At 44.0% G+C, this 23,708-nt stretch overlaps 1 protein-coding gene across 7 annotated transcripts in view; it reads right to left on the reverse strand.

Annotated features, from left to right (window-relative positions):
- MSH5 (mutS homolog 5) overlaps positions 1 to 23,708 on the reverse strand; it is a 1,532,005-nt gene that overhangs the window by 357,321 nt on the left and 1,150,976 nt on the right. For all 7 annotated transcript variants that reach the window (XM_078646032.1, XM_078646030.1, XM_078646035.1 and 4 more), the window contains 2 exons: positions 18,746 to 18,826; positions 17,866 to 17,953 (listed from right to left, as the gene is read on the reverse strand). In XM_078646032.1, coding sequence (XP_078502158.1) covers positions 17,866 to 17,953; positions 18,746 to 18,826 — 169 coding nt within the window. The remainder of the gene's footprint in view (positions 1 to 17,865; positions 17,954 to 18,745; positions 18,827 to 23,708) is intronic.

Consider the following 23,708-nt stretch of genomic DNA (forward strand, 5'->3'; position numbering starts at 1 on the left):
GTTGGACTTCTATGGACTTGTTCTTTGTCCGTTTATTTTACTGCGTTTTAACAGTATGGCTCCTTTTCAGCAACAAAGACATTCCACGCCTCATGGCACAGATTTTTTACAGAAAACGCATGCCTTCAGGAAAATTATGAAAAATCAAATCAGGTACCCTCTTGGCTTTATGTAATTATGCACCGATAAATATTTTAACTTTTGTATTACTGAATCTCCTTTTATAACATTTTATTATTAGAGTGTTTTTCTACGGTAAACATTTTAACTAATCGAACCATAAAGTTTCTTCTTCTTCATAAGCTGTCCATTAAGGTCCGAGTTATGATTTTTATGAAGGGATTGTGAATTATGTTGTGCTTATGAGACATAACTGGCGTATATGAAATGCGTTACTTACCTGTAACTGCAGTTATCCAGTATTGGTGTCTTTCATAGATTCACATGCCTGAATCATTCCCCGTCGTCCAGACGGGAGTCTCCGGTACATAGAAAAGTAATCTCCTATAGACATACATAGAGAATAGTAGGCCTAAAGGCCGCACCTTAGTAACATATCCATGTCCTTTTGTAAAAAGGACCAAACTCTAAACAAGAGCCAATCAGCTATCACCTCCCTCTAGAACCTTCCTGGCAGGAGCCTCAGTCCCTCAGATTTTCGTACGCACTAAGCTAAGTAGGCGTGACACTGAGAGAGTTAGGTGAGTCCTTCCAGGGGAGGCGGGAGGGTTGCATGTGAATCTATGAAAGACACCAATACTGGATTACTGCAGTTACAGGTAAGTAACGCATTTCTTATCCAGTATTATGGGTGTCTTTCATAGATTCACGTGCCTGAATCAGAGTAGCAAGCAATGCAGAGTGCACATTTCTGATGGAACAGCATATACAAGTCCTTAGATAATACACATCATGCGAGCATGAACCATCATTAGACATCCACAATAAATATTAGTAAAGAAATGTGCATACCAGAGTAGGATGGAGGGACGGAGGAAGGCTCACCTTACTGAAATAGATGGCGTAACACTGCTTGTCCCACTGCTGCATCATTCATCAGCTCCGTATCCAGGCAGTAGTGCCTAGTGAAGGTATGCGGCGAATTCCATGTTGCCGTCCTGCAAATGCCAATGACTGGCGCCCCTGCAAAGAGAGCCATAGAAGTGGACATAGCTCTCGTGGAGTGCGCTCTCACTTTGGAATGCAGTGGCTGTCCAGCTTGGCCATGACAGAAAGCAATGGCTGCAGAAATCCATCTGGAGATGCTCTGCTTGGTAAGTGGTAGACCTTTCCTAGGTCTGCTGTAAGCTACGAATAGCTGGTTAGATTTCCTGAATGTTTTCGTTTTGTCAATGTAAAACTTCAAGCATTGTTTGAGATCCGAAGAATGCAGCGATCTTTCAGCTGCCGTGCTTGGGTTTGGAAAGAAGGAACGCAGAACCACAGGTTCATTTAGGTGGAAGTCCGACGGGACTTTTGGGATAAACCTTGGATTGGTTCTCAGGATTACTCTGTCGTTTTAAAACTGTACACAAGGATCCTGGATTGAAAACGCCTGTAGCTCACTGACTCTCCTTGCAGATGTGAGCACCAGGAGGAGTGCTGTTTTCCACGAGACATGCTTCAGGTCAGCTCTGTGTACTGGTTCGAACGGATGTTTCATGAGCTGGTTAAGAACCGCATTGAGATGCCAGGTAGGTGGCAACACACTTACTGGTGGGAAAGATCTGTATAATCCTTTTAGAAATTGCTTAATCAACCTGCTTGACCAGAGAAGTTGACTCGTTGAAGTTCTTTTATAACGAGATATTGCTGCTAAGTGTACTTTAATGGAGGAGTGGGCTAGGCCCGACTGTGCCAGATGTAATAGATAAGGTAAGAGTTGCTCCGGTGCGGAGGAGAAAGGCCGAATGCTTTGATCTGCACACCAAACACAAAAGCGCTTCTATTTCAGGGAATACGTTTTGGTCGTGCTATCCGTCCTTGCTCTGGCAAGAATATCTCTACAGTCTTGTGGAATATTCAGATTGTGGAACTCTCGGAACTCAGGAGCCCGGTAGCTAACCTGAGAGACTTCAGATCCGGATGTTGAACTTGATTGTTGTTCATTGTGAGCAAAGATAGATACTTCCGCAGGTGAATCGGCGGCTCCAGGGATAGACGGTGGAGCTCTGTGAACCAATGTTGCCTCGGCCAAGTTGGGGCTATTAAAATTAGAGTACAAGGCTCCACCTACATTTTCCTGAGGACTCTGGGAAGCCTCGGGAATGGAGGAAAGGCGTACGCAAAGATGTTGCGCCTTGCGATGCAAATTGCATTCCCTAGAGACTCTGACTGGGGATGCCAACTTGCGAAGTGTGGGCATTTGGCGTTCATTCTCGTCGCAAATAGATTGATTTGCGGCGTGCCCCATCTGGAGAAGATCTGGTCGATAATTTGTTGATCTAGTTCCCACTCGTGTGACGATGTTTTCTGCCTGCTCAACGCGTCGGCGAGCACATTGTCCGCGCCTGGGACATATTCCGCCCTTAGGGTTACATTGTGGAGTATGAGCCAATTCCAGTTTTTTTGCGACTCGCGAGAGAGTTTCAGCGAGCGTGTCCCTCCCTGTTAGTTGAGGTAGTGCATAGTCGTGGTGTTGTCTGTCCGGACGAGCACCAGGGAATGTGTGATTCTTGGCAGGAAAGCTTGAAGGGCCAGGAAGACCGCCCGCAATTCGAGCAGATTGATATGTAGTTTCTTCTCCATAGGAGACCACTACCCGCTTATCTGTAGCTCTTGCAGAAAAGCTCCCCAGCCTTCCAAGGAGGCGCCTGTTGTGACAACATGAGGAGCAGCCGGAAGCAGGAATGACAAGCCTTGATACAGGTTTTGAGATGACATCCACCATTGCAGGGCTCCGACCATCTGAGGATTCACTTTTATGTGGCCGTCGAACGACCCTGTGCATTGGACCAACTGCTTCGAGACCGCCTCCTGTAGATTCCTCATTCGTAGTCAACAGTGAGGAATCAGGAGGATACACGCGGACATCATCCCCAGAATGGATTTGAAGAGGCGGATTGTCAAGACTTTCTTCGAGGCTACTATAGCAGCTAGTGCAAGGGGCTTGTTCATCCTCTCTCTGGATGGGAAAGCTTTTGCTGACCATGTGTCCAGGGTTGCACCTAGGAAACTGATGCACTGAGAAGGTTGTAGGACCAATTTTTCCTGATTGAGGGTGAGACCCAAGCAATCGAAAAGCTTTAAACAGGCGTTGGAAGACCTGGACGCGTCTTCTAAGGATGGAGCCTTCACCAGCCAGTCATTCAGATACGAAGAGACTTGGTGATGGCACTGCCTGAGATATGCCGCCACCGGGGTACGTCATTTCGTGAATATGTGCGGTGCAGACTTGAGCCCGAAAGGCAGAACGCGAAACTGCAAGTGTCTGCCCGCTACTGCAAATCGCAAGTACCTTTTTGTGATTCCTGTGAATTGGGATATGGAAGTAAGCGTCCTGTATGTCTAGGGACGCCCTAAAATCCTGCTCTTACAGTAGTTGCAAGACCTCCTGGATCGTTACCATGCGAAACGACTGCTTCTTAGGAATTTGTTGAGGGCCCTGAGGTCCAAGATTGGTCTCCACTTCTTGTCTTTTATCTGGATCAAAAGAAGCGGGAATAAAACCCTTTTCCCTTCTGAGATGGAGGTACTCTCTCTATTGCTCCTTTCTGCAGCATAATCGAGATCTCTCATAGAAGCAGCCGTAGATTTTTGTTATTTCCGCTGTCCTTTGCCTTGAAAGGACAACCTCCCAAAAGAGGATTGCTTGTTTTGCTGTTGTTGGCGCTGTTGGTATTGCGGTCTACTCTGGCCTGAAGAGCAGGAAGACTTGTATTGATAATTTCCTCTGTAGGAAGACTGTCCTCTTCCTCCATTTCTACTAAAGGACTGGTTCTTATACTGAAGAGTGCCCAAAGCTCTCGCAGTGTCTGCTTCGTCAATTTTTTGTGCCAAATAGTAACTGGCTATCATATGGCATGTCCAAAATCTTTGTTTGCACCTCAGGACGGAAAAAGGTTGCCTTTAGCCATCCTTGGAGCCGCAAGACTGCTGCTCCAGCCAACTGGCGGAACTCTGTCATAGAGATATCCATCGCGCAGTCTATAGTTTCTGACGCCGATGCTTCACCATCTAGCAGAATCCTTTTTACTTCCTCTTTGGATGAATCTGGCAATTCCGACAGGTATGGGGCTATGTGTGCCCACAATTGCCTATTATAGCGTCCCAAGAGCGCTAGGGCATTCGCGGCCTTTACCATCATTGCCGACATTGAGGAAAACCTGTTCCCAATGTTGTCCACTCTTCTTACCTCCTTTTCAGGAGGAAGCGACAAAGGGGCCGAAGGATTCCTGGAGGTCTTCTAGGCCGCCTGTGTCACCACGGAGTCCGGCTTAGGATGTCCTGTTAAACACGCCGGTGCTGTATCTGGCGCCCGATACTTCTTATCCAACTGAGGGATCACTGGTGATACAGAGGAGGGGTTTTGCATGACCTTTACCCCTTCTGACTATAGGTAATCGATAATTGGTATTGACCTTACTGCCTTCTTGAGAGGTTCTGTGAAGTCATACAAGAAGCAGACCTGTTCTTGAGAGACCATTGAGATCTTAAAACATTGAGCAGCCCTCTCTACCACATTATATGAGATTCCAGAATTGTCGGAATTTCCCTCAGCAACGAGCCCGTCGACGAGATCGGCGTCATAGACTATGCCATTGTAGACAAGCAGTCATAGACGAGGCCGTCGTAGGCGAAGCCGTAGACGATCTGTCGTAGACGAGGCCGTCGACGCCGACGCCGTCGTAGAGGAGCAATCGTAGATAAGGCCATGGTAGACAAGGCCATGGTAGACAAGGCCATGGTAGACGAGGCCATCAAAGACGAGGCCATCGAAGACGAGGCCATTGTAGACTAGGCCATCGTCGACGCCGTAGACAGGCCGTCGTAGACGAGCAGTCATAGACGAGGCCATCGTCGACGACGCAGTCGTAGACGAGCCATCGTAGACAAGCCATCGTAGATGAGGCCATCGTAGACGAGGCCATCGTAGACGAAGCCATCGTCGACGCCGTAAACAAGCCGTCATAGACGAGCAGTCATAGACGAGGCCGTCGTCGTAGACGAGCCGTTGTCGATGAGCCCTTGTAGATGAGCCATCGTAGACGAGGCCATCGTAGACTAGGCCATCGTAGACTAGGCCATCGTAGACTAGGCCATCGTAGATGAGGCCGTCGTCGACGCTGTAAACAGGCCGTCGTAGACGAGCAGTCATAGACGAGGTCGCCGTCGTCGACAAGCAGTCGTAGATGAGCCATCGTCGACGAGCCGTCGTAGACGAGCCATCATCGATGAGCCGTCGTAGACGAGGCCATCGTAGACGAGGCCATCGTTGACGAGGCCATCGTAGACGAGGCATTCGTAGACAAGGCCATCGTAGACGAAGAGGCTGTAATAGGCAATGATGATGGTTTCTTCGTCGACGATCCTGTTGACGATGTTGGCTTCTTAGTCTTTACCTCAGGAGGTATAGAAGACGCCTTCCTGAAGGGTCCTATGACCAGAGGAGGTGATTTTGACGGCTCAGAAGTCGTCTTGTTTACATGATTTTTCTCCAAAAGCAAGTCCTTTACTCTCCTTTTCCACAGAGTGAGATTTTTAAGAACTGCGCCCAGAAGACCTATGAGTGGTCTTTTTGAGGGCCTTCTCAGGACGTTCCCCTGAGGAATGAGTTTGAGGAGATTTTCTGCTCTTTTGAGATCTCCTAGATGTTGAGGTCAACGCCTCATCACTGTCACTGGAGAAAATAAAAAACCTCCTTTCTGGTCTTAGTGCTCCTTACCAGACCTTCTTTAACCTCTTGGATGCTATGGGAATTCCCCTGCTGTGCTGGGATTTCGCGATCCTCGCACATTCATGACGAGCTGGGCTCGTCATGAGCGTAGCAGGAGGCTACTGCATGACGAGCCCAGCTCGTCATGAGCGTCGAAGGGGTTAAAGAATGTATTTGAAGATAATCCATAGTATAAAGATCCTTAACAACCAAGTTATTTAATTAAGTGAAAAAACACAGAATATGAGCAGAGCTCAGAGGAGACTCCCTTAGCACAACGTGCGGTAGAAAATCTGAGGGACTGAGGCTCCTGCCAGGAAGGTTCTAGAGGGAGGTGATAGCTGATTGGCTCTTGTTTTGAGTTTGGTCCTTTTTACAAAAGGACATGGATATGTTACTAAGGTGAGGCCTTTAGGCCTACTATTCTCTATGTATGTCTATAGGAGATTACTTTTCTATGTACCGGAGACTCCCGCCTCGACGACGGGGAATGATTCAGGCATGTGAATCTATGAAAGACACCCATAATACTGGATGACTCGGGCGTTTCCTTTTTTGATTTCGAACCATAACTTTACTGAGTTCTTTTTACCAAATGTCATAGTTTATCCTCCTAGGAATATTGTGTCTGCACTACCTGATCCAGATTTTTTTTTACCACTAAATAAAATTACATGTATTGTATACTGTTTTTCAAAACTTGTTCAGGGAATTTGCTGGCCCTAAGGAATTTTCTTCTAAATTGGCAGTTATGGATATGAAGATAAACTGTAAACACAGATAAGCACAGTGTACTGCATATGTCATAGGCACATGTATTATGGATTTCTAAAATAACAGTTCTTAAAACAGGGATAGCAATGTCACCCTTTTCTTTCCTCTAGAATACAGGCAGAAGTGGCTAGTGAGAATATGCAGGGCTTGTAGTAACTGCACTGGAACTGTTGTGCAGTGGACCTGTGCATTAACAAAACATAGTCGCTACTTCATCTTTTTAAAAAGCCATACAACTTCCATATAATTTACATTAGCTTTGGTCTGATGCAACAAAATTTATGTCAAGATCCAATGTAGGATTCCTTATTTAGAAATAGGCAGCAAGGGGCAACCTCAATACATTTTTGGAATTCCTTTTTTCTGGCCATGTAGTAGCATATAACTGGCTCAGCTTCAACGGTGTGGCTGCACACACCCCAGAAGTATTAGCGTCTTGAAAGAAAGTAGTTAGAAATACAATTTGATTATAATGAATTCAGGATAAAACAGTGGCTCATCTTAAAGATTAATTTTTTCCCTAAAAACTTGACATGTGGTTCTCTAACTATAAAAAGGAGAAGCTGACTGACACTTTTAGCAGATACAGATTCTATAAAGAAAAGCATTTTCTTTTTTTTATTTCAAAAGATTTTATTAGAAGAATTTTTACAAAACAGTACAGAGTAAACTGAAACGAAGGCAATACTGGTTCGCTGTTGTTTCACGCGTGGATAATGATACAAACTGGCTTGCTAAGGCGCTAGAGTGGCGGTTATACATAAAAACAGCTTGAAACCTTGGCGTTACATCCCGGTTATATGCGTTGCCCCCGTAGATAGTGTGTGGAGGTAAGTAGGACGAAAGACGAGAAATAGAAAAGGGGGAAACGGACACGAGTGTGGTGTGTTGTGGGTTGCATGACTACAGAGTAAGATGATGGGTGGCGCCAGGGGGTGGAGGGTAGGGGGGGAGGGGACCGTGAGGACGTCCGGCGCTGTGATGCGCTCACGGCGGTTTATGTGAGTCAAGGTATTTGTCCAGGGAAAGCCACATCTCATTGCCCCGCCCAACTTGTGGTGTTTGATTTTTTGTTATGTTGTCCGCTCCCCTTAGTAAGGTGACCCAGTTGAACCAGACTCTGAAAGTGGCCCTCCCCGTGTCTTTCCAGTTGGAGAGGATTGTCTTGGATGCCGCTGTGAGGAGTAGGTCGATGAGGCTCCTGTCATTGGCCGAGTGTATCTCTGGGGCCATTAAGGCATTAGTTATGATGAGGAGATCTAGTTGTGGAGTGTACCCTGTTACATTATAGACAAAGTCCCTTACTTTCTCCCAGAATGTTTTGACTTTGGGGCAGTGGACAATCATGTGCTCTAGGTCTCCTTTCTTTTTCAGACAGTTCCAACATAGGTCGTTATCTATGAGCCCGACCGCTGCTAGGCATGCCGGGGTCCAGTATGCTCTGTGTAGGAACCAAAATTTTGTTTGTGCCAGTATGGTGGTGACTTTGTTTCTACTTGCCGAGGACCAAAGGTGAGCTTTTTCTCTCTCGCTGAAGCGCCCGGCGTGTAGTGTTTCCCAGTATTCTATAGCCTTACTGTTTAATCTGGATATTTTTGTCCTTAGTAGTTTATATAGGTATGACATTTGGTGCCCTATTTTGCTGAGGATTGTCAGGTATCGGTGTATTGTTGGTACTTCTTTGCTCAGTCTTGCTTTGGTGATTGCCACCTTGATTTTGAGAAAGTTATATAGTTCTGTGTCTGGGAGGTCGTGCTTGTGTTGCAGGCTGGCAAAAGTGGAGGGCGACCCGCCTTCTTCTAGTTGGGATGGAGTGTGGATACCTCGCTGGAGCCAGGAGGTTAAGGTGAGTATGCTGTTCTTGTATTTTATTTTTGTGTTGAACCAAATGGATTCCCATTTTGTGTTTTTGATTTTTTGTTCCATTCTTTTGTCTACTTGCAAAAGGGCGTTTTTAGTGTTCCTGAGAATTGTATTCCTGGCTTCCGGGTGTTTGTTGGCAGTGAGGAGGACTGCAGGATTCAGGCCACCTAGCAGGGTTCTTTCTAGTCCCAGTCAAGCTGGCGTGTAGCCCTGTTCTGGAGTGAGCCAGTATATGCCTTGTCTGGCGAGGCAGGCTGTTTGGAAGGTCTTAAAGTTAGTGACGTTGAGCCCTCCTAGGTCCTTACTAAGCCTAAGTTTCTGGAGGCTAATACTGGCTTTACCCCTCCAGAGGAACGTGTTAATCATGGTGTTCAGTTTTTAATGAAAGTCTTCTGTAACTATAAGTGGGAGCATGCTCAGCAGGTAGTTAACCATCAGGGTTATCATCATTTTGATTGTTTCTACCCTACCACACCAGCTGACGTACTTGGGTGACCACGTGTCGAACCTATCTTATATTTTATTTGTTAGTGATTTTTCTTTGTGATCAAGTGTTGACCTGAGGTCCCTGTCAAAATAGATACCCAGGTATTTTAGGGCTCCTTTTTGCCAGTGTAGACCCGAAGATCCCAACACATCCCTGGTGGTGTGGACATGGAGTGGCTTGCATTCGGACTTGCTTCTGTTGAGCTTGTACCCTGCAACTTGGGCATATATTTCGATAGTTCCCATTAATGCATCTATCGAGGGCTCTGGGTTCTTTGTCATGATCAGTATGTCATCGGCGTATGCTGCTAGTTTGACCGCGTTGCCTTTGATCTTCACCCCTTCTATCTTGGCGTTTTCCCTGATCATGGCGAGTAGGGGTTCAAAGGTCAGTAGGAACAGTGCAGGGGACAGTGGGCAGCCTTGTCTGGTGCCTCTTTCCAGAGATAGAGCCTCAGATGTGCTCCTGTTTACTACAACTCGGGCTTTGGGGTCTTTATATAGTGGCATCACCATTGACCTGTATTTCTCACCTAGGCCGAACTTCTGCATGCAGTGGTCAAGGAAGGGCCATGAAACTCTGTTGAAAGCCTTTTCGGCATCTAACGCGATCATCACTGATGGATTCGTATTGGTAGAGGCATGGTTAATTATGTGGCGTAGGAGTCTTGTGTTGTCTTGGGATAGTCTGTTTTTAAGGTAGCCCACCTGCGTTTTGTGTATGAGTTTAGGGAGCTGTGCGTTGAGTCTTCCCGCTAGTATTTTTGCGTATATATTGCAATCTACGTTGATTAGAGAGATGGGTCTGTAGTTCTGCGGGAATTGAGTGTCTTTCCCTTCTTTGGGGATGACTATGATGTTGGCCTCTGCCATTGAGTTTGTCATTTCCCCCCCTTAGATGCAGTGTGCGAAAACCTCTTTTATTGTGTTTCTAATTAGAGGGAGGAAGTGTTTGTAGAATTTGGCTGTGTACCCATCCGGCCCCGGTGCCTTGTTGTCTTTTAGGGCAGCTACTGCCATGTCTATTTCTGCTCCTGTATTATCTAGTTCTAGTGTTGCACATTGAGCCTCTGTTAACTTTGGAAGGTTAAGCTTGCCTAGGAGGGCTGCTCCCCCATCTGGGTTTAGGTCTGCTTTGTATAGTTCCCCATAGAATTCTTTAAAAACCCTGAGGATCTCTGTTAGATGTTTGAGATGTCCTGTTGGCGTCAGTCATGGCTTCGATAGCATGTTGTCTATGCTTACTCTTAAGGTATGAGGCCATGGCCCTGCCTGCTTTATTCGCTGAGCAGAGGTTTATGGCTTTGTACCTGTTTATTCATGTGCCTGCCCTCTCGCTTAGAATCTTGTTTAGCTCATATTTTTTCCTCGTCAGGGTCGTCAGTGTGTTTCTTTCGGCTAGGTTGATGCTGTGATGCAACTCCAGGTCTTTGATCTGCCCCTCTAATTCTAGTATTGTTTTGTTCCTGTCCCTGTTCATTCTAGACTTGATGCTTATTATTTTCCCCTTTATTGTGGCCTTCATGGCGTCCCAGAGTACTCCTTTGTCTATGTCTGGCTTGTCATTGATTTCTAGATGGTCTTTAATGGCTTCCTCTATGGCGGCAGCGTTAGCTGGATCTCTAATGACATCGCTATTGAATCTCCATCTACATCTTGTTTGTTCATTGTGACGAACGCTAAGTGTTAGGCTGATGAGGGAGTGGTCTGACACTGTTCTTGGTGCAATTTCTGTGTGCTCTATAAGGTGGGTGTGAGTGGCTGAGATCAGGATGTAGTCAATTCTGCTGTATGAGTTGTGGGGGTGGGAATTAAAGGTGTAGTCTCTGGCGTCTAGGTTTTGGAGTCTCCATGGGTCCCTAAGGTGGAGTTTGGCGCATAGGTTCCTAAATATGTGTTGGGACTGTGTTTGGTGGCTGGATCTTTGTGGGCGCCAATCTATGGTTTTATCTAATACCTGATTGAGGTCTCCTGCTACTACCAGGAGCTCATCTTGGGGGAGACTGCCGAGTTTGTCCCCTACCTCTCTCCAGAAGGACTCGTCCTCTGTGTTCGGGCCATATATGTTCGCGATATGAACAGTTTCCTCCCCCCGCTTCAAACTGGTTATTAGCAGGCGCCCATTGTCATCCGTATGGGACTCGTGTAGAGTCAGTCTGGCTTTCTTATTTATTAGCGTTATTACCCCTCTCTTTTTGTTAATGGCTGGCGAGCATAGGGTTAGCCCCACCCAGTTGGCCTTTAGGCGCTGCGCGTCCTCTTCGGAAAGTTTTGTTTCCTGAAGGACGCACACATCGCTCTTTTGTTTGGTTAGGTAGTCCATTATCTTCCTTCTCTTTATCGGGTGGTTGAGCCCTTTAACGTTGAGCAAGGTTATTTTTAGGTCTGAGATTAGCTGGGAGTTGCTATGTGTTGTCATAGTTTGTGCTTCTTATCGCCCTTACTTGGTGTTGTCTATGGGGGGTTGCCCCCCCCCTGCCTTTTGGTTCGCCCCACCCTCTCCTGGTGCGTCCTTATCAGTCCAGTCGGGATGGTCTGATAGTCGTGCTGGCTGGGTATTTGTGTCAGTTAAGAAAGAGAGAAAGAAAGAAGTAGAAGTATATGATCTGTACTGGACCGCCCACCCCCTGACCCCCTGCTCCCCGCATAGACTAAAATAATAACCTATCATCTTTGAAAGAACTGTGTTCATTTCACACGATGGGGCCAGGTGGCAAACTAGAGGAAACAACCGGAGTTATCTCTTAATAAAATTCATTATATGTCACTCCTATAAAAAAAGGCAAGATTTGAAGACTTATTAACATCATCAATCACTTATCACTGGAATTGAAATAGGTAGAGTGAAACAAGACAAATATTGCTGAAAACTTTACACCATAACTGGAACATTGAGAAGACAAACGTTACTGAAGATTCTTAGCCAATAACTATTCTGGCAGAGACAGAAATATTTGAAAATATTTAAACAAAAAAGCAAAAAAGTCCAGTGGAGAAACCATCATATGAACCTCGGGATCAGAATTTTAAGGAACTAAGTAATAAAATCATGGTTAAATATAAACTTACAAAGCCCAAATTTGGAAAAAATTGTGGCTGTTGTAAAGCTCCCTGGGTGAAAAGATGGAGGAAGTTCTAGCAATCTGGAATGATGCTCACTCTCTGATAATATCAGTAAAAAAATGGTAATAAAGATGCAAATGATTGGAAAGGCGTTGATGAAAATTATACGGAAACTAACAGTAAGAAGCATTGGTAAATGCATTAGGTTTCACCTATATGATTAACAATAAGCTGTTTGTTGTAAGTTGCAGCTTAGTTGTACAATATAAGTTACACAAAGTCTGTTAAACTGTTATGACTTGTTTATGTACAAAAAGGCAATGTATTGTGCTGTTACTAGTGGTATAGTGCAGGTAAGTAATAGGAATAATTTGAAAAATGTAATGAAAGTTGGAAATATTAGAATTAAGTGATATAATATAATAGCAACATTATGTGTTTAGAAGAGTTCTTTTGAGTTCGGTGCCCCTGCACCTGCTGCACCATTCAAACTATGCCCCTTGTGCCTGCAAGAAAACTGCCTTTGTGACAGCGTGTTTATTAATTATTGCAATATTAGTGTGTTTAGAGGAGCTTTGACAACTTTTGGCCCCGATGCCACTGCACCTGCAACATCCTTCAAATCGTGACCCTATTGCCTGTAAGGTAACAGCATTTGTGACTGCCTGTATAAAAGTAAAATATACCAATATTGGGAGTCTAGAGGCATTCTGACAACTTTTGTGCCCGGTGCCACTGCACCTGCTTCACCCTTCAAATAATTACCCTGTTGCTTGCGAGGTAACTGCATTCGTGGCTGCCTGTTTAGTTATAAAATGTAAAAATAATCTGTGTTGAGTGGTGTGCCTAGAACTTTTGCTCCCAGTGCCACTGTACTTGTTGCACTATTGAAATCACGGTCCTAGTGCCTGCTGGATAACTGCACTTATGACTGTTTAACAGAAAAATATAGCAATATTTGGTGTTTAGTGGAGTTATGATAACATTTGGCCCCGGTGGATTATAGACGTTCTGACAACTTTTGGGCCTGGTGCCACAGCTCCTGCTGCACCATTCAAATCATGACCCAAGTGCCTGAAAGATAACTGCGTCTGTGACTGCCTGTTTAGCTATAAAATATAGCAATAATCGGTGTTTAGTTGGGTGCACAGAGCTTTTGATCCCAGTGCCTCTGCACCTGCTGCACCATGGGCTGCAGCATGTATTTTGCCACCCACGAGAGACCACTCAAACTGTGACTACAGGCCTGCCATTGCAGCCTGTGTAAGTTGATGCTCTCACCACTTACAGCAGATATGAGTTTCCTTATATCAGCGGTAACTGAACTTAACACCTATATGTCATCCTAAGGCATACCTTTCAATCTTGAAGGCAGGGTGCTAGGCTATAAGTGTGAGGGTGTCCTGCATGAACAGGACACCCACTACAAAGCACGGGGTCGATTCTCCGGGCTTTGTAAGTGCGGTCATCCATTTAATACATATAGTGGACATCAAGTCGATTCTCCAGGCTTTGTATATGTGCTCATCCATTTAATACATATAGTGGAGATCAAGTCAAATACTAGGGGGCCAATTCACAGTACTAATCTGAGAAAAAATCCTAAACTTACTACTTTTGGTATTCAAAGAAGGCATTTACTAGTAGTAAAGTTAGGATTTTGTCTTAAGTTAGGATTTTGAGTTAGCTTTTGATCCCAGTGCCTCTGCACCTGCTGTACCATGGGCTGTAGCATGTATTTTGCCACCCACGAGAGACCACTCAATCTGTGACTACAGGCCTGCCATTGCAGCCTGTGTAAGTTGATGCTCTCACCACTTACAGCAGATATGAGTTTCCTTATATCAGCGGTAACTGAACTTAACACCTATATGTCATCCTAAGGCATACCTTTCAATCTTGAAGGCAGGGTGCTAGGCTATAAGTGTGAGGGTGTCCTGCATGAACAGGACACCCACTACAAAGCACGGGGTCGATTCTCCAGGCTTTGTAAGTGCGGTCATCCATTTAATACATATAGTGGACATCAAGTCGAATCTCCAGGCTTTGTATGTGGGCTCATCCATTTAATACATATAGTGGACATCAAGTCAAATACTAGGGGGCAATTCACAGTACTAATCTGAGAAAAAATCCTAAACTTACTACTTTTGGTATTCAAAGAAGGCATTTACTAGTAGTAAAGTTAGGATTTTGTCTTAAGTTAGGATTTTGAGTTAGTTTCTCTTAAGTTTTGGTTTTAAGACAAAATCTTAACTTAAGACACAATCCTAACTTCAGACAAAATCCCAACTTTACTACTACTAAATGCCTTCTGTGAATAACAAAAGTAGTAAGTTTAGGATTTTGTCTCAGATTGCTTCTGTGAATCGGCACCTAGATGTCTAACTATATATTGGCTGCACCAAAAGCGGTCATGTTTGATATCAAACATGTTGAAATCCTACTCCAACACCGATTGCAGTGTTGGATGTAGGATCCCTTGTTTTGGAGTGGTCCCCTAGGGTACCCCCTTGTATTCCCGGTACCAGCCTTTCAGGGTCTAAAGGCATGCTAGTGCTGCTATCGACCACAGACACATTTCTGCCCTCCTGCTGCTGAGCTGAGCTTGAGCAGGGGAAGGCAGAACAATATTTTTCCTGCCACAGGGAGGTGAAACCACCTCCCAGACAGGACTTAGTGTACTCGGCTGGGGTAGTAGCGCTTGCCAGCGCCACCAAACTTCCTTGAAGGGCACATTTGGTGCCCTCCTTGCATATTCCAGTTTGAGCCAGTTTAGGGAGCCATTGGCTCCCACTCTGGCGTGAACACTAAACAAAGGATTCATCATGGGACAAGATTCAACCCCCAAACCACTTCAACTTCTACATCTGGGAACTTTGGACTTTTTTGGATTTTGCCTAGGAACCAAGACTGCACCAAGGAAGACTCCTGCTGCTCCTGGTCTTTTCGTATTGCCAGTCTTCTGCGTCATCTGTGCCTGTGCTTCATCCAGGTTCCTCTCCAGGCCTGTGGGCATCAAAGACACCAAAGGAATCTCCCTTGGAGTGAAGGAGTCACTCCCCTGCATCTGTAGGCACCGCAACCATGCTGACCGGTCTGCTGCTCCTGACGTTCTATAGACTCCAAAAGGATCAGCAGCACAGATGGTGGTTCTGCAACTCCCTCGAGTCTTTTCAACAAGGGTGAGGCCAGTATTACTTGTCAGGACCACTGGACAGAACCCTTGTGCACCGTGTCAACTCGCCACTTCCAAGGCTTGTTGACCCTGTCCTCCAGAGATCTTCGGGCTACAAGAAGCTCCAACCTCCAGCATATCTTCCTGTCAAGATCTTTCTCCTCACTGTATCCTCTGCACTGTGGGCCTGCATCTTTGGTGAGCTACTCGAGGTCCTCTTGCAACTCCTGTGCCTTCGGCCTGTGGGTCTACTTGAGGGTCATCTTTGGCTTCAGTGCTCTCCCCTACTTACTCGGGCCTGCTCTCACTCTCCTGCATTTGGCAAGGCCCCTGGACCTTGCTGATCCCAATGTTGCACCTTTTTCGTTTACTATATCCGTTTCTGATGCCAAGGCTTGTTGGTGCTCCCACCGGACACAGACCCTCTGCTTCTCGACTTCCGAAGTGGGACAGCTCATGAACGGTTCCTGGTCTTCCAGAGCATCACCTGGTCCTCACAGCTGCAGCAACAAGCTCAACGTCATCACTCCTGCATCTTCCGTCATTGGTGGTCAGTTGTCTTCCGTACCTCCTGGTCACTCCCGAGTGACATAGACTCTGTCCCCTCTACTTGCAGGTACTCCTTGTCAGGAATGCACACTTAGATTCCACCAGACTCTTTCACCTTCTTCACCAACTGCATCTTGTCTGAAGTCCTCCATTGTGGTCTGCGGCGGTTTCCGTTGTCACTTCGCACCTATGAATCTAGTATCCTCGGGTATCCACGGGTGGGTGACTCTCCAACCTTCCATATTTTACTGGGTTTCTTCAGGGTCCTCTGGGAAGTGCCCTTCCTCTTGAAAACTACCACAGCCACTTCCCCATTGACCTACATTGAATATGCTGCTGTGTTTTGACTCTGCACACGGCCTCCGAGGGGTTACTGGGTACTTCCCTTTGGTGGTTCCTTGGGTCCCCAGCTCATCTAAGTCTTCTGGGTCAAATCGCGACTTTGGTCTCAGTTCACATTCCACTTTATCAGTATATGGTTTGGTCTCCACCTGGAGATCACTGTATATTTGTTCTACTTACCTGTTCTCCTTTTAAAATAGTGTGTGTATTGTGTTTATATTACCAGGTAGGAGATATACCATTGTGTTAGTGAGTGTGCATGATAAATATAACTATTTGTATAACTACACTATGTGGTTCTTTTTCGTTTAACCTACACTGCATGATTAGTACTGGTAAAAACAAACAGCGTAACACTCCTTCTGGACTAAGCCTGAAGGCTGCTCTCCACAGCTACCACTTAGAGAGCTTTCTATGATTGTCTAAGACCACTAAAGTCACCAATAAGGGTTGTCTGGATTTGTGCAAGGTGCTTCACTTAAATAAGTGTGCACTATATACTAAGCCAGCATCCTACACATGTGAATCAATTAATATCTAATTCTAGAGCATCGACGGGCCCGATTCACAGAACTAACTTAAGACAAAATCCTAAACTTACTACTTTTGGTATTCACAGAAGGCATTTAGGAGTAGTAAAGTTAGGATTTTGTCTTAAGTTTGACCTAAGACAAACTTAATACAAACTTAAGACAGACTTAAGACAGACTTAAGTTAGGATTTTGTCTTAAGTTTGTCTTAAGTCTGTCTTAAGTTTGTCTTAAGTCTGTCTGAAGTCTGTCTTAAGTTTGTCTTAAGTGAAACTTAAGACAAAATCCTAAGTTTACTACTACTAAATGCCTTCTGTGAATACCAAAAGTAGTGAGTTTAGGATTTTGCCTTAAGTTAGTTCAGTGAATCGGCCCCTACGTGTCTATTTTTTTTGGGGCCATTTGTAAAAGATGGAGAATATGATCTTGTTTGGACAAAAGTCAACTAAGAGTACTATGGAGCGTCTTTAGCTGCTCTGGGATGCCACGACTCTGTGTCATATAGTATGTAAAGTAGAGAACAAAACCTCTGCAATCTATAGGAAAAACACATTATTTAAGGGACTAGGGCCAGAGGGGGTGGTATCCCATTCTCAGTTGTCTCAGCTTAGTTTCAAAGCTCTCTTTAAGCATCAGGGCGTCTATTGTGAAATCATTAGCTTAGAGGACACTCATAGGTAGAAAATACACATTTTTTGTTTTGTTTTATATAGTGTTTGTATAGAGTCTGATCTGACTCCATATTTCTGATATCTGAATGTTCATTAGTGATCAAATGCAAACTGGCTAAAAGAAAGTTGGGGCTTGGAATGGTTTAGGATGTAAAAGTGCTCAGTCATAAAGTATAAGTTTGCCTGTAGTTAAATATGCCATGGTGATGTTGTCTTCTGTGGCTTTAATGATTAACCTTACGGCCAGCCAGTTTAAGCCCTCAAAAACGATGATGCATCTGTTCCTATACTTAACCTTTTCCTAATACGTAGAGTGCATTCTTACGCTTACCTGTTTATTTGTGTCTATAACTTCAGTCGCAGCTAGTTTGAACACCTCATCAGCGATGTCATTGTTCCCACACAAGCTTTACCGAACATATGGAAAGTGCACGGTGAAGCTTTTTTGTCTCTACACATTAGTCTCCCTTAGTGCGCAGCCCTGAGTCTGTGAGAAGAACCAGACTCCAGGTGTAGCCCCCAGGATTCACGCACCTCTGATCTCACAGTGCAGGTCTCCCAGCATAGCGTCCAGTTCCTTGGTCCTGTCACTTCTGTAGTGCAGTCGATCCTCAGACAAGAACTGAGAAGGAAGCAGAGAGGAGCTGGTCTGTAGGGTTGATCTCTGCCTAGTTAGGCTTCTCTCCAATTACAAATAGGGCACTTATATTAGGCTATTGTTTACATTAACCATATCATACAGGCTACTATCCTAGTCAGAAAAGCTACCCAGACCTAAATAATTCCACTTAATCAGAAATACTTCCAGTTCTGGATACTTTATAGTGCATCCTAACACCTGAAGAATGCGCTGCAGTGTTTGGGCACTTTTCAAATCCCACCCACACCATTGTAAAATGTTACATTAACTTGGATCACACAGTTAATTAAGTCTAGATTCTAATAGAGAAACACACTATGCCACTTTAGATAAACACCAGCTATAAACAGCCTTGGTCCTGCTCCAGATCCCCTCCTGATGGGAAAAACAAGCAACCCTATATGAGGTCCAGATTAAGTAGCTTCATGTGGTGTTTTCATCTTACGTTCTAGACATTCTGCTAGTTTAACACATCTATGCATAAATATAACTCTTGCCTGTGTTTAAAGCTATCCTCAGCAAATCTGTGTTTGACAATGACTCTGCCTCTTAACATATTACATTAACAGGATAATTTAAGAGTCAACTATACAATGCATTTTCATCAAGCACTAAGAACCTCTTTTATCACATTCAGTTTATTAAGAAACTTAAATCAAATCTCTTAGAAGGCTCCCTAGCCATTGATGACTAGTTTACATAACTCTCCATCTTAAAGTGGAATTTTCATTCAAATAATCTATCATATGAGAAAAGGATTATGGATTCTCTCACCATAAAATCCAGCCCTTCGATCTCAAAGTCATTCTTATCCACCATGCTGGGGAGCCGCGGGATGGAGAGCAGGAATCCGATCTATGCGAGTGGGATACAGAGAAATGAATGAGAGGGTTGTGACTACATTTATACTGTCAGAGATATTCCCAACTCTTCAACTGTTGAAGACGGACGCCATAGCTTATCATTTATCATTTTTAAAGTCTGACGATATTTCTATAGATACACATTCGAATAGCCTCAGCAATACAGTGTGAATGGATCCCTTAAACACCGTCCATCACACAGCTGGACAGGGGAACCAGAAATGCTCAAACCAGTAAGCTCCCTACGTCTCCTCGCACAATCGCTCTCTTTCCATCCAGCCATCCATCTTCTCTCTCTCTCTCTTCTCATCGCTTTCTCTCTACCTTCCCTTTCGCTCCCTCGCTATCTCTCTCTTCTGAAGCCTCCCAATGTCTGCTGCAATTAACTTTAGAGAGCAGGGGAAAGTGAAAGAGGCACCAGGAGCGGTTTCAAAACTGGGCTTTCAAAACCGGCTCAAGCCCATCGGGGAAATGCCCGGTGGAATTAAAGGCCTGTCCTGCCCTGGTCCCTCATCAACGGTAGTGGATGTGGCCATCTTGTTGGTTACTTCCAAAACTAAATAAATAACCCATGCTGTTTTTAATGTAATATCAGCTTTCTGACAATAAGTTTGGCAAAGCCATATGTCTGACTATTTTATAAGGGAAAGTGTTGTTGCATGGCGTTTTAGGATCCGAGCGAAATTTACCGATTCATGCCCTTATATAGGTATAATTCACATTGCCCTTATATAGACATAGAAATCATACCCATATTTAGACATACCCAAACCAGTCCAAATACAGGCATGAGTACTTCCAATAGTTCCAAAAAGCCACAACGATTTCTTGGAAAACTCGGCATCAACAGACAGGGACATCCCCTTACTTGAACATTGATTTGTCCTAGAAATCATGGCGTTTTCAAAGAACTACAATTACCTTGGGGTTCTTTGGTGACGTTATTATGTACGACTTTACATCAAACAAGGCACCTTCAAGGTATAAATATGCCTACACTGGCCCTAGCAAACACACAGTGGTTTGGAGCAGCTTGACTATCTACTTGCCCGAAGCAGCTCGCTACAGCAAGTGCCGAAGGAAGCCGACCCTCCAGCTGACGCACTGACAGAGAGGCTGCCTTTCTCTCGCTGAGAATCCAGCTCTTTTTGAGTCCCGAGACAGAGATACCAGAACACCTTCATTCTAAAACCAAGGTACGGAGCTGATTAGACCCTAAGAGAACTCTTGGTTAGATTCTTGGCAAAAAGAAACTAAACCTAGGCTACGCCTCACTTATTTCTTCCCTCGTACTAGACCTAGATTAGGTATATTGGGGTAGGCGTATTTTAAATGCAACATTTGAGTACTTTTTAGCCTTTGTTATTTATGTATGTATTTATCTATGGTCTAGGAACCATACAATGCTTTTACTCGATTATTGTATAATACTCTTCTTACTGTACGCACTATACTTTGCAACCAGTATTACAATTGTAGCAGTTCATTTTACCTGTCTGAGAAAGAAGACTGTTCAATAAACCTTTTTATTGAAAAAGCCCGTCTCTCTATTTCTCTGAAGCATGCACGATTGACTGAGTAAAATATTTATCTATTGTTTCCAAGACTCTGAAGATCAGTTTTATTCTTGGGGAAACAAAGTTGTCATGTTTATGCGGTTGTCAGAAACTAATCCCTTCTTGTTTATTCAAGAAAGTTTCTAGTGACATCGGAGCTAGCGGGCACTCACAATTAAGTCTAATATATGCGATAGAGACCTAGTCGACCTAAGTCCTACGTCAAATCTATAGGATATAATATTCCAATGCGCAGAGCCTATTGGGAATATAGGAACTACACTACATGGCGCCCAACATGGGTCAAGGCACTAATTTAACGCTAGATACTAGAGTAACTCGGTCGTGCTTTTCACAGAGACCCCATTGTCCCGTAAAATACTCCAATAGACGTCTGGAGTGCGTTAAAGGATAAAATATCTGCCATAGCAGAGTAAGAAGAAAATCCTATGTATTAGTTTTTGGTTTGTTCAACGTTGAAGGATACAGTGTTCCAAAATAATGTGCACCTTATCTTTGTTTCCTTAAAACTTGCTATGCAAACTTTCAGTCAACAAAATGTCGGATAGCGACACCGAAAACGGTGGACCGGCAAGGAATAACGTAACCGGTGGTGCTGCAGCCCGACCGGGTTTAAACATTACAGGTTTCCAAGAAACCGACGTGGATGCTATAATCATCCCGGAAAACTTAAGGAAAACCATCGCTATAAAGCTTATAACAAATGGTCTATCATCGAGAGGTGGTAGGGTAATTTTTGTCATAGAGGCACAAGAATATCGGCAGACAGAGGTATTATATTCAGGAATTGTTTTCCCTGAAGCAAATGCAGTATCGCATGTGTTTCACTTCTACAAAGTAGAGGGTAATCCAACGGAATACGTTCCTTTCGAGGACATTGAAATTCCACTAACTTACCAAGAGCATAAGCTCTGGTTTAAAGGCGCCCTACAACATCGAAATCCCATTACCAGGCTCGGTCCACTAGGCAGACCAGGAGCAACATGGCCGGTACTAGCCAGCTATACACCACACCCTGCCATTGAAGAAATGTCAGGTGCGGACCACATCCACTCAAATGCTCAATAACTGTATTTAGTGTAAAGCTCAGTCGGCCACGGGTCTCCTGTATTATCCATATGCCTCATACCCAAGGTGGACCGAAGGAGAATAATATATGTATGTTATTATCAAATGCACCTAATGCTCAATAACGGTATATAGTGCAATGTCCTGCTGGCTAAGAGTCACATATGCTTGTATTCTACCTAATTTTTTATGTTTTATAATGTATACTGTAAAGCGCTCTGATACCCTCATGGGGCACGTTCGCACTATATAAAACTTTATAAATAAATAAATAAAATAAATAAATATTAGTTCAACTAAAACAACTAATACAAATACATAGACAATTGGTTCAATATGTCATGCGGACTCTAACAGTCTAACCTCCTATAAGGATTCCACAACAAACCACTCACCAGGGGAAGACAAATAAAATTACACCACAGTCTATACAATCAGTCATTGGTAAATTGCCTGCAAAAAGGGACCAAATTCCATTCTGGATAGCTAAAAAAATCACTCAATTTTAACAATCTGTTTACCAATGGGGATCGCACCGCACCTGGAGGACTGCTACAAATAGGGTACAGTCTTTGCTGCAATCTACACAAAAACACATGGTGTTCCCTCCATGGCGGTGATATCAGATATCCTGAAACAGATTCACAATGAATACGGGGCAGAGCTTGCTTTAAATCTGGGTATGAAATTACTGAAAGATTTCAAATAGGTCTCAGGTATAATATTAGCTAATATTAAAGGTGAAGCAGCATCCGTGGCCATCCGCCGAAAAATAAGAGAATTTGATATATCTGAGCAACCATATGAACTAGCCAGAATAATTGAAAAATCCTATGAAGAACTAGGTAGAGATAGTTTGGGTGGGAAACCGGTTAAACTCCAACTAACAGAAAATCCTAAAAGGTCTTTATTAAAAACACTCTCACTACTCCTAAAAAGAAGTGGGAAAATACTAAACAAACTTCTAATGAGAAGCATTCTCAGTCCCGAGGAAGGTCTCCTCAAAAGGAGCCCTCTGAAAAGAGGTATAACCTCAGGAATAGGGATAATTTGAGAAACCTGATAGATATCAAAATACTGATACACGTTCCTCTTGTACCTTTCAGACTTCCACACAGAAATCGGAAAGAAGAGGACGGTCAGAACACACGGAAGAACGTATGAAATTGAAAGATGATCAACACGTTCCAAAAAATAAGAAAACCAAATTCACCAAAAAAAGGTAGCAGGTCTAAAAATCAGACATGCGAGGATCTTGAGGACACAACTCAAGAACGGGAGTGGGCCCAGACAATGCTGGACAGCGCAGCAGAAGTCACCAAAGCTCACAAGATCTTGAAGGATCATCTGGAGGCAGTGGACATGAATGAGTACATTTAAGTTGAAACAGCTGATACCAAGGTTAGTGTACCCCATAAGTTATATGAAGTAACACTCCTGATGGAGGAGGACACAACTAGGAAAATAAGAGCACTCTTTTGGGACAAGCTCTCTAAGTGTTATGACGTTCTTCTAGTTGAAAAAGACTGGCCACCAAAATTTGTCAGGGAGGGCCCACATGGCGAGATCATCATTATGCCAGCCTTTTTTAATCATATTCCAATTCATTTAAAATACACCTATGCCAGAAAATGGGCAGTAGCCCAGGCTCCAGCATTATACAAAAATCATGTAGGATGGGATGAGGATTCACCTCACCATAAAATCCAGTAAAATCACAACCGACTGCACAGAGGCAGTATCCAGTAAAGCAAGAAGCTAAAAAACAGGTCAAGGAGATCTTAGATCAACTTGAATACCAAGGGGTGATTGAAACATGCACCTCGTCAATGAACAGTCCTTTGTTTCCTGTCTCCAAACCAGACAATACATATCGTCTAGTTTTGGACTACAGACATTTAAACTCTTGTTGCAAAACCTTTGCAGTACAAAATGCACACAGTACAGCACTGATGAATAACATTGTGCGCAAAAAATATAAAACCACATTAGATATTTCTAACGGTTTCTTCTGTCAAAACAATGTACCTGAAAGCAGCAACTTGACCGCTTTCTCAATTATGGGGACACCACATCACTTCTGTCGTCTTCCCCAAGGATTCAAGAACAGTCGGGTTATTTTCAGCCAGAGTAACAGAATTACTACAAACGTATGATGATGAGGCATTATCTTATGTCAACAACATCTATCTTACAGACAATGATTTGGACAGGCACTTGATCAGAGTG

This window comes from Lissotriton helveticus, chromosome 5_1 (assembly GCF_964261635.1).
Source record: "Lissotriton helveticus chromosome 5_1, aLisHel1.1, whole genome shotgun sequence".
Taxonomy (NCBI): domain Eukaryota; kingdom Metazoa; phylum Chordata; class Amphibia; order Caudata; family Salamandridae; genus Lissotriton; species Lissotriton helveticus.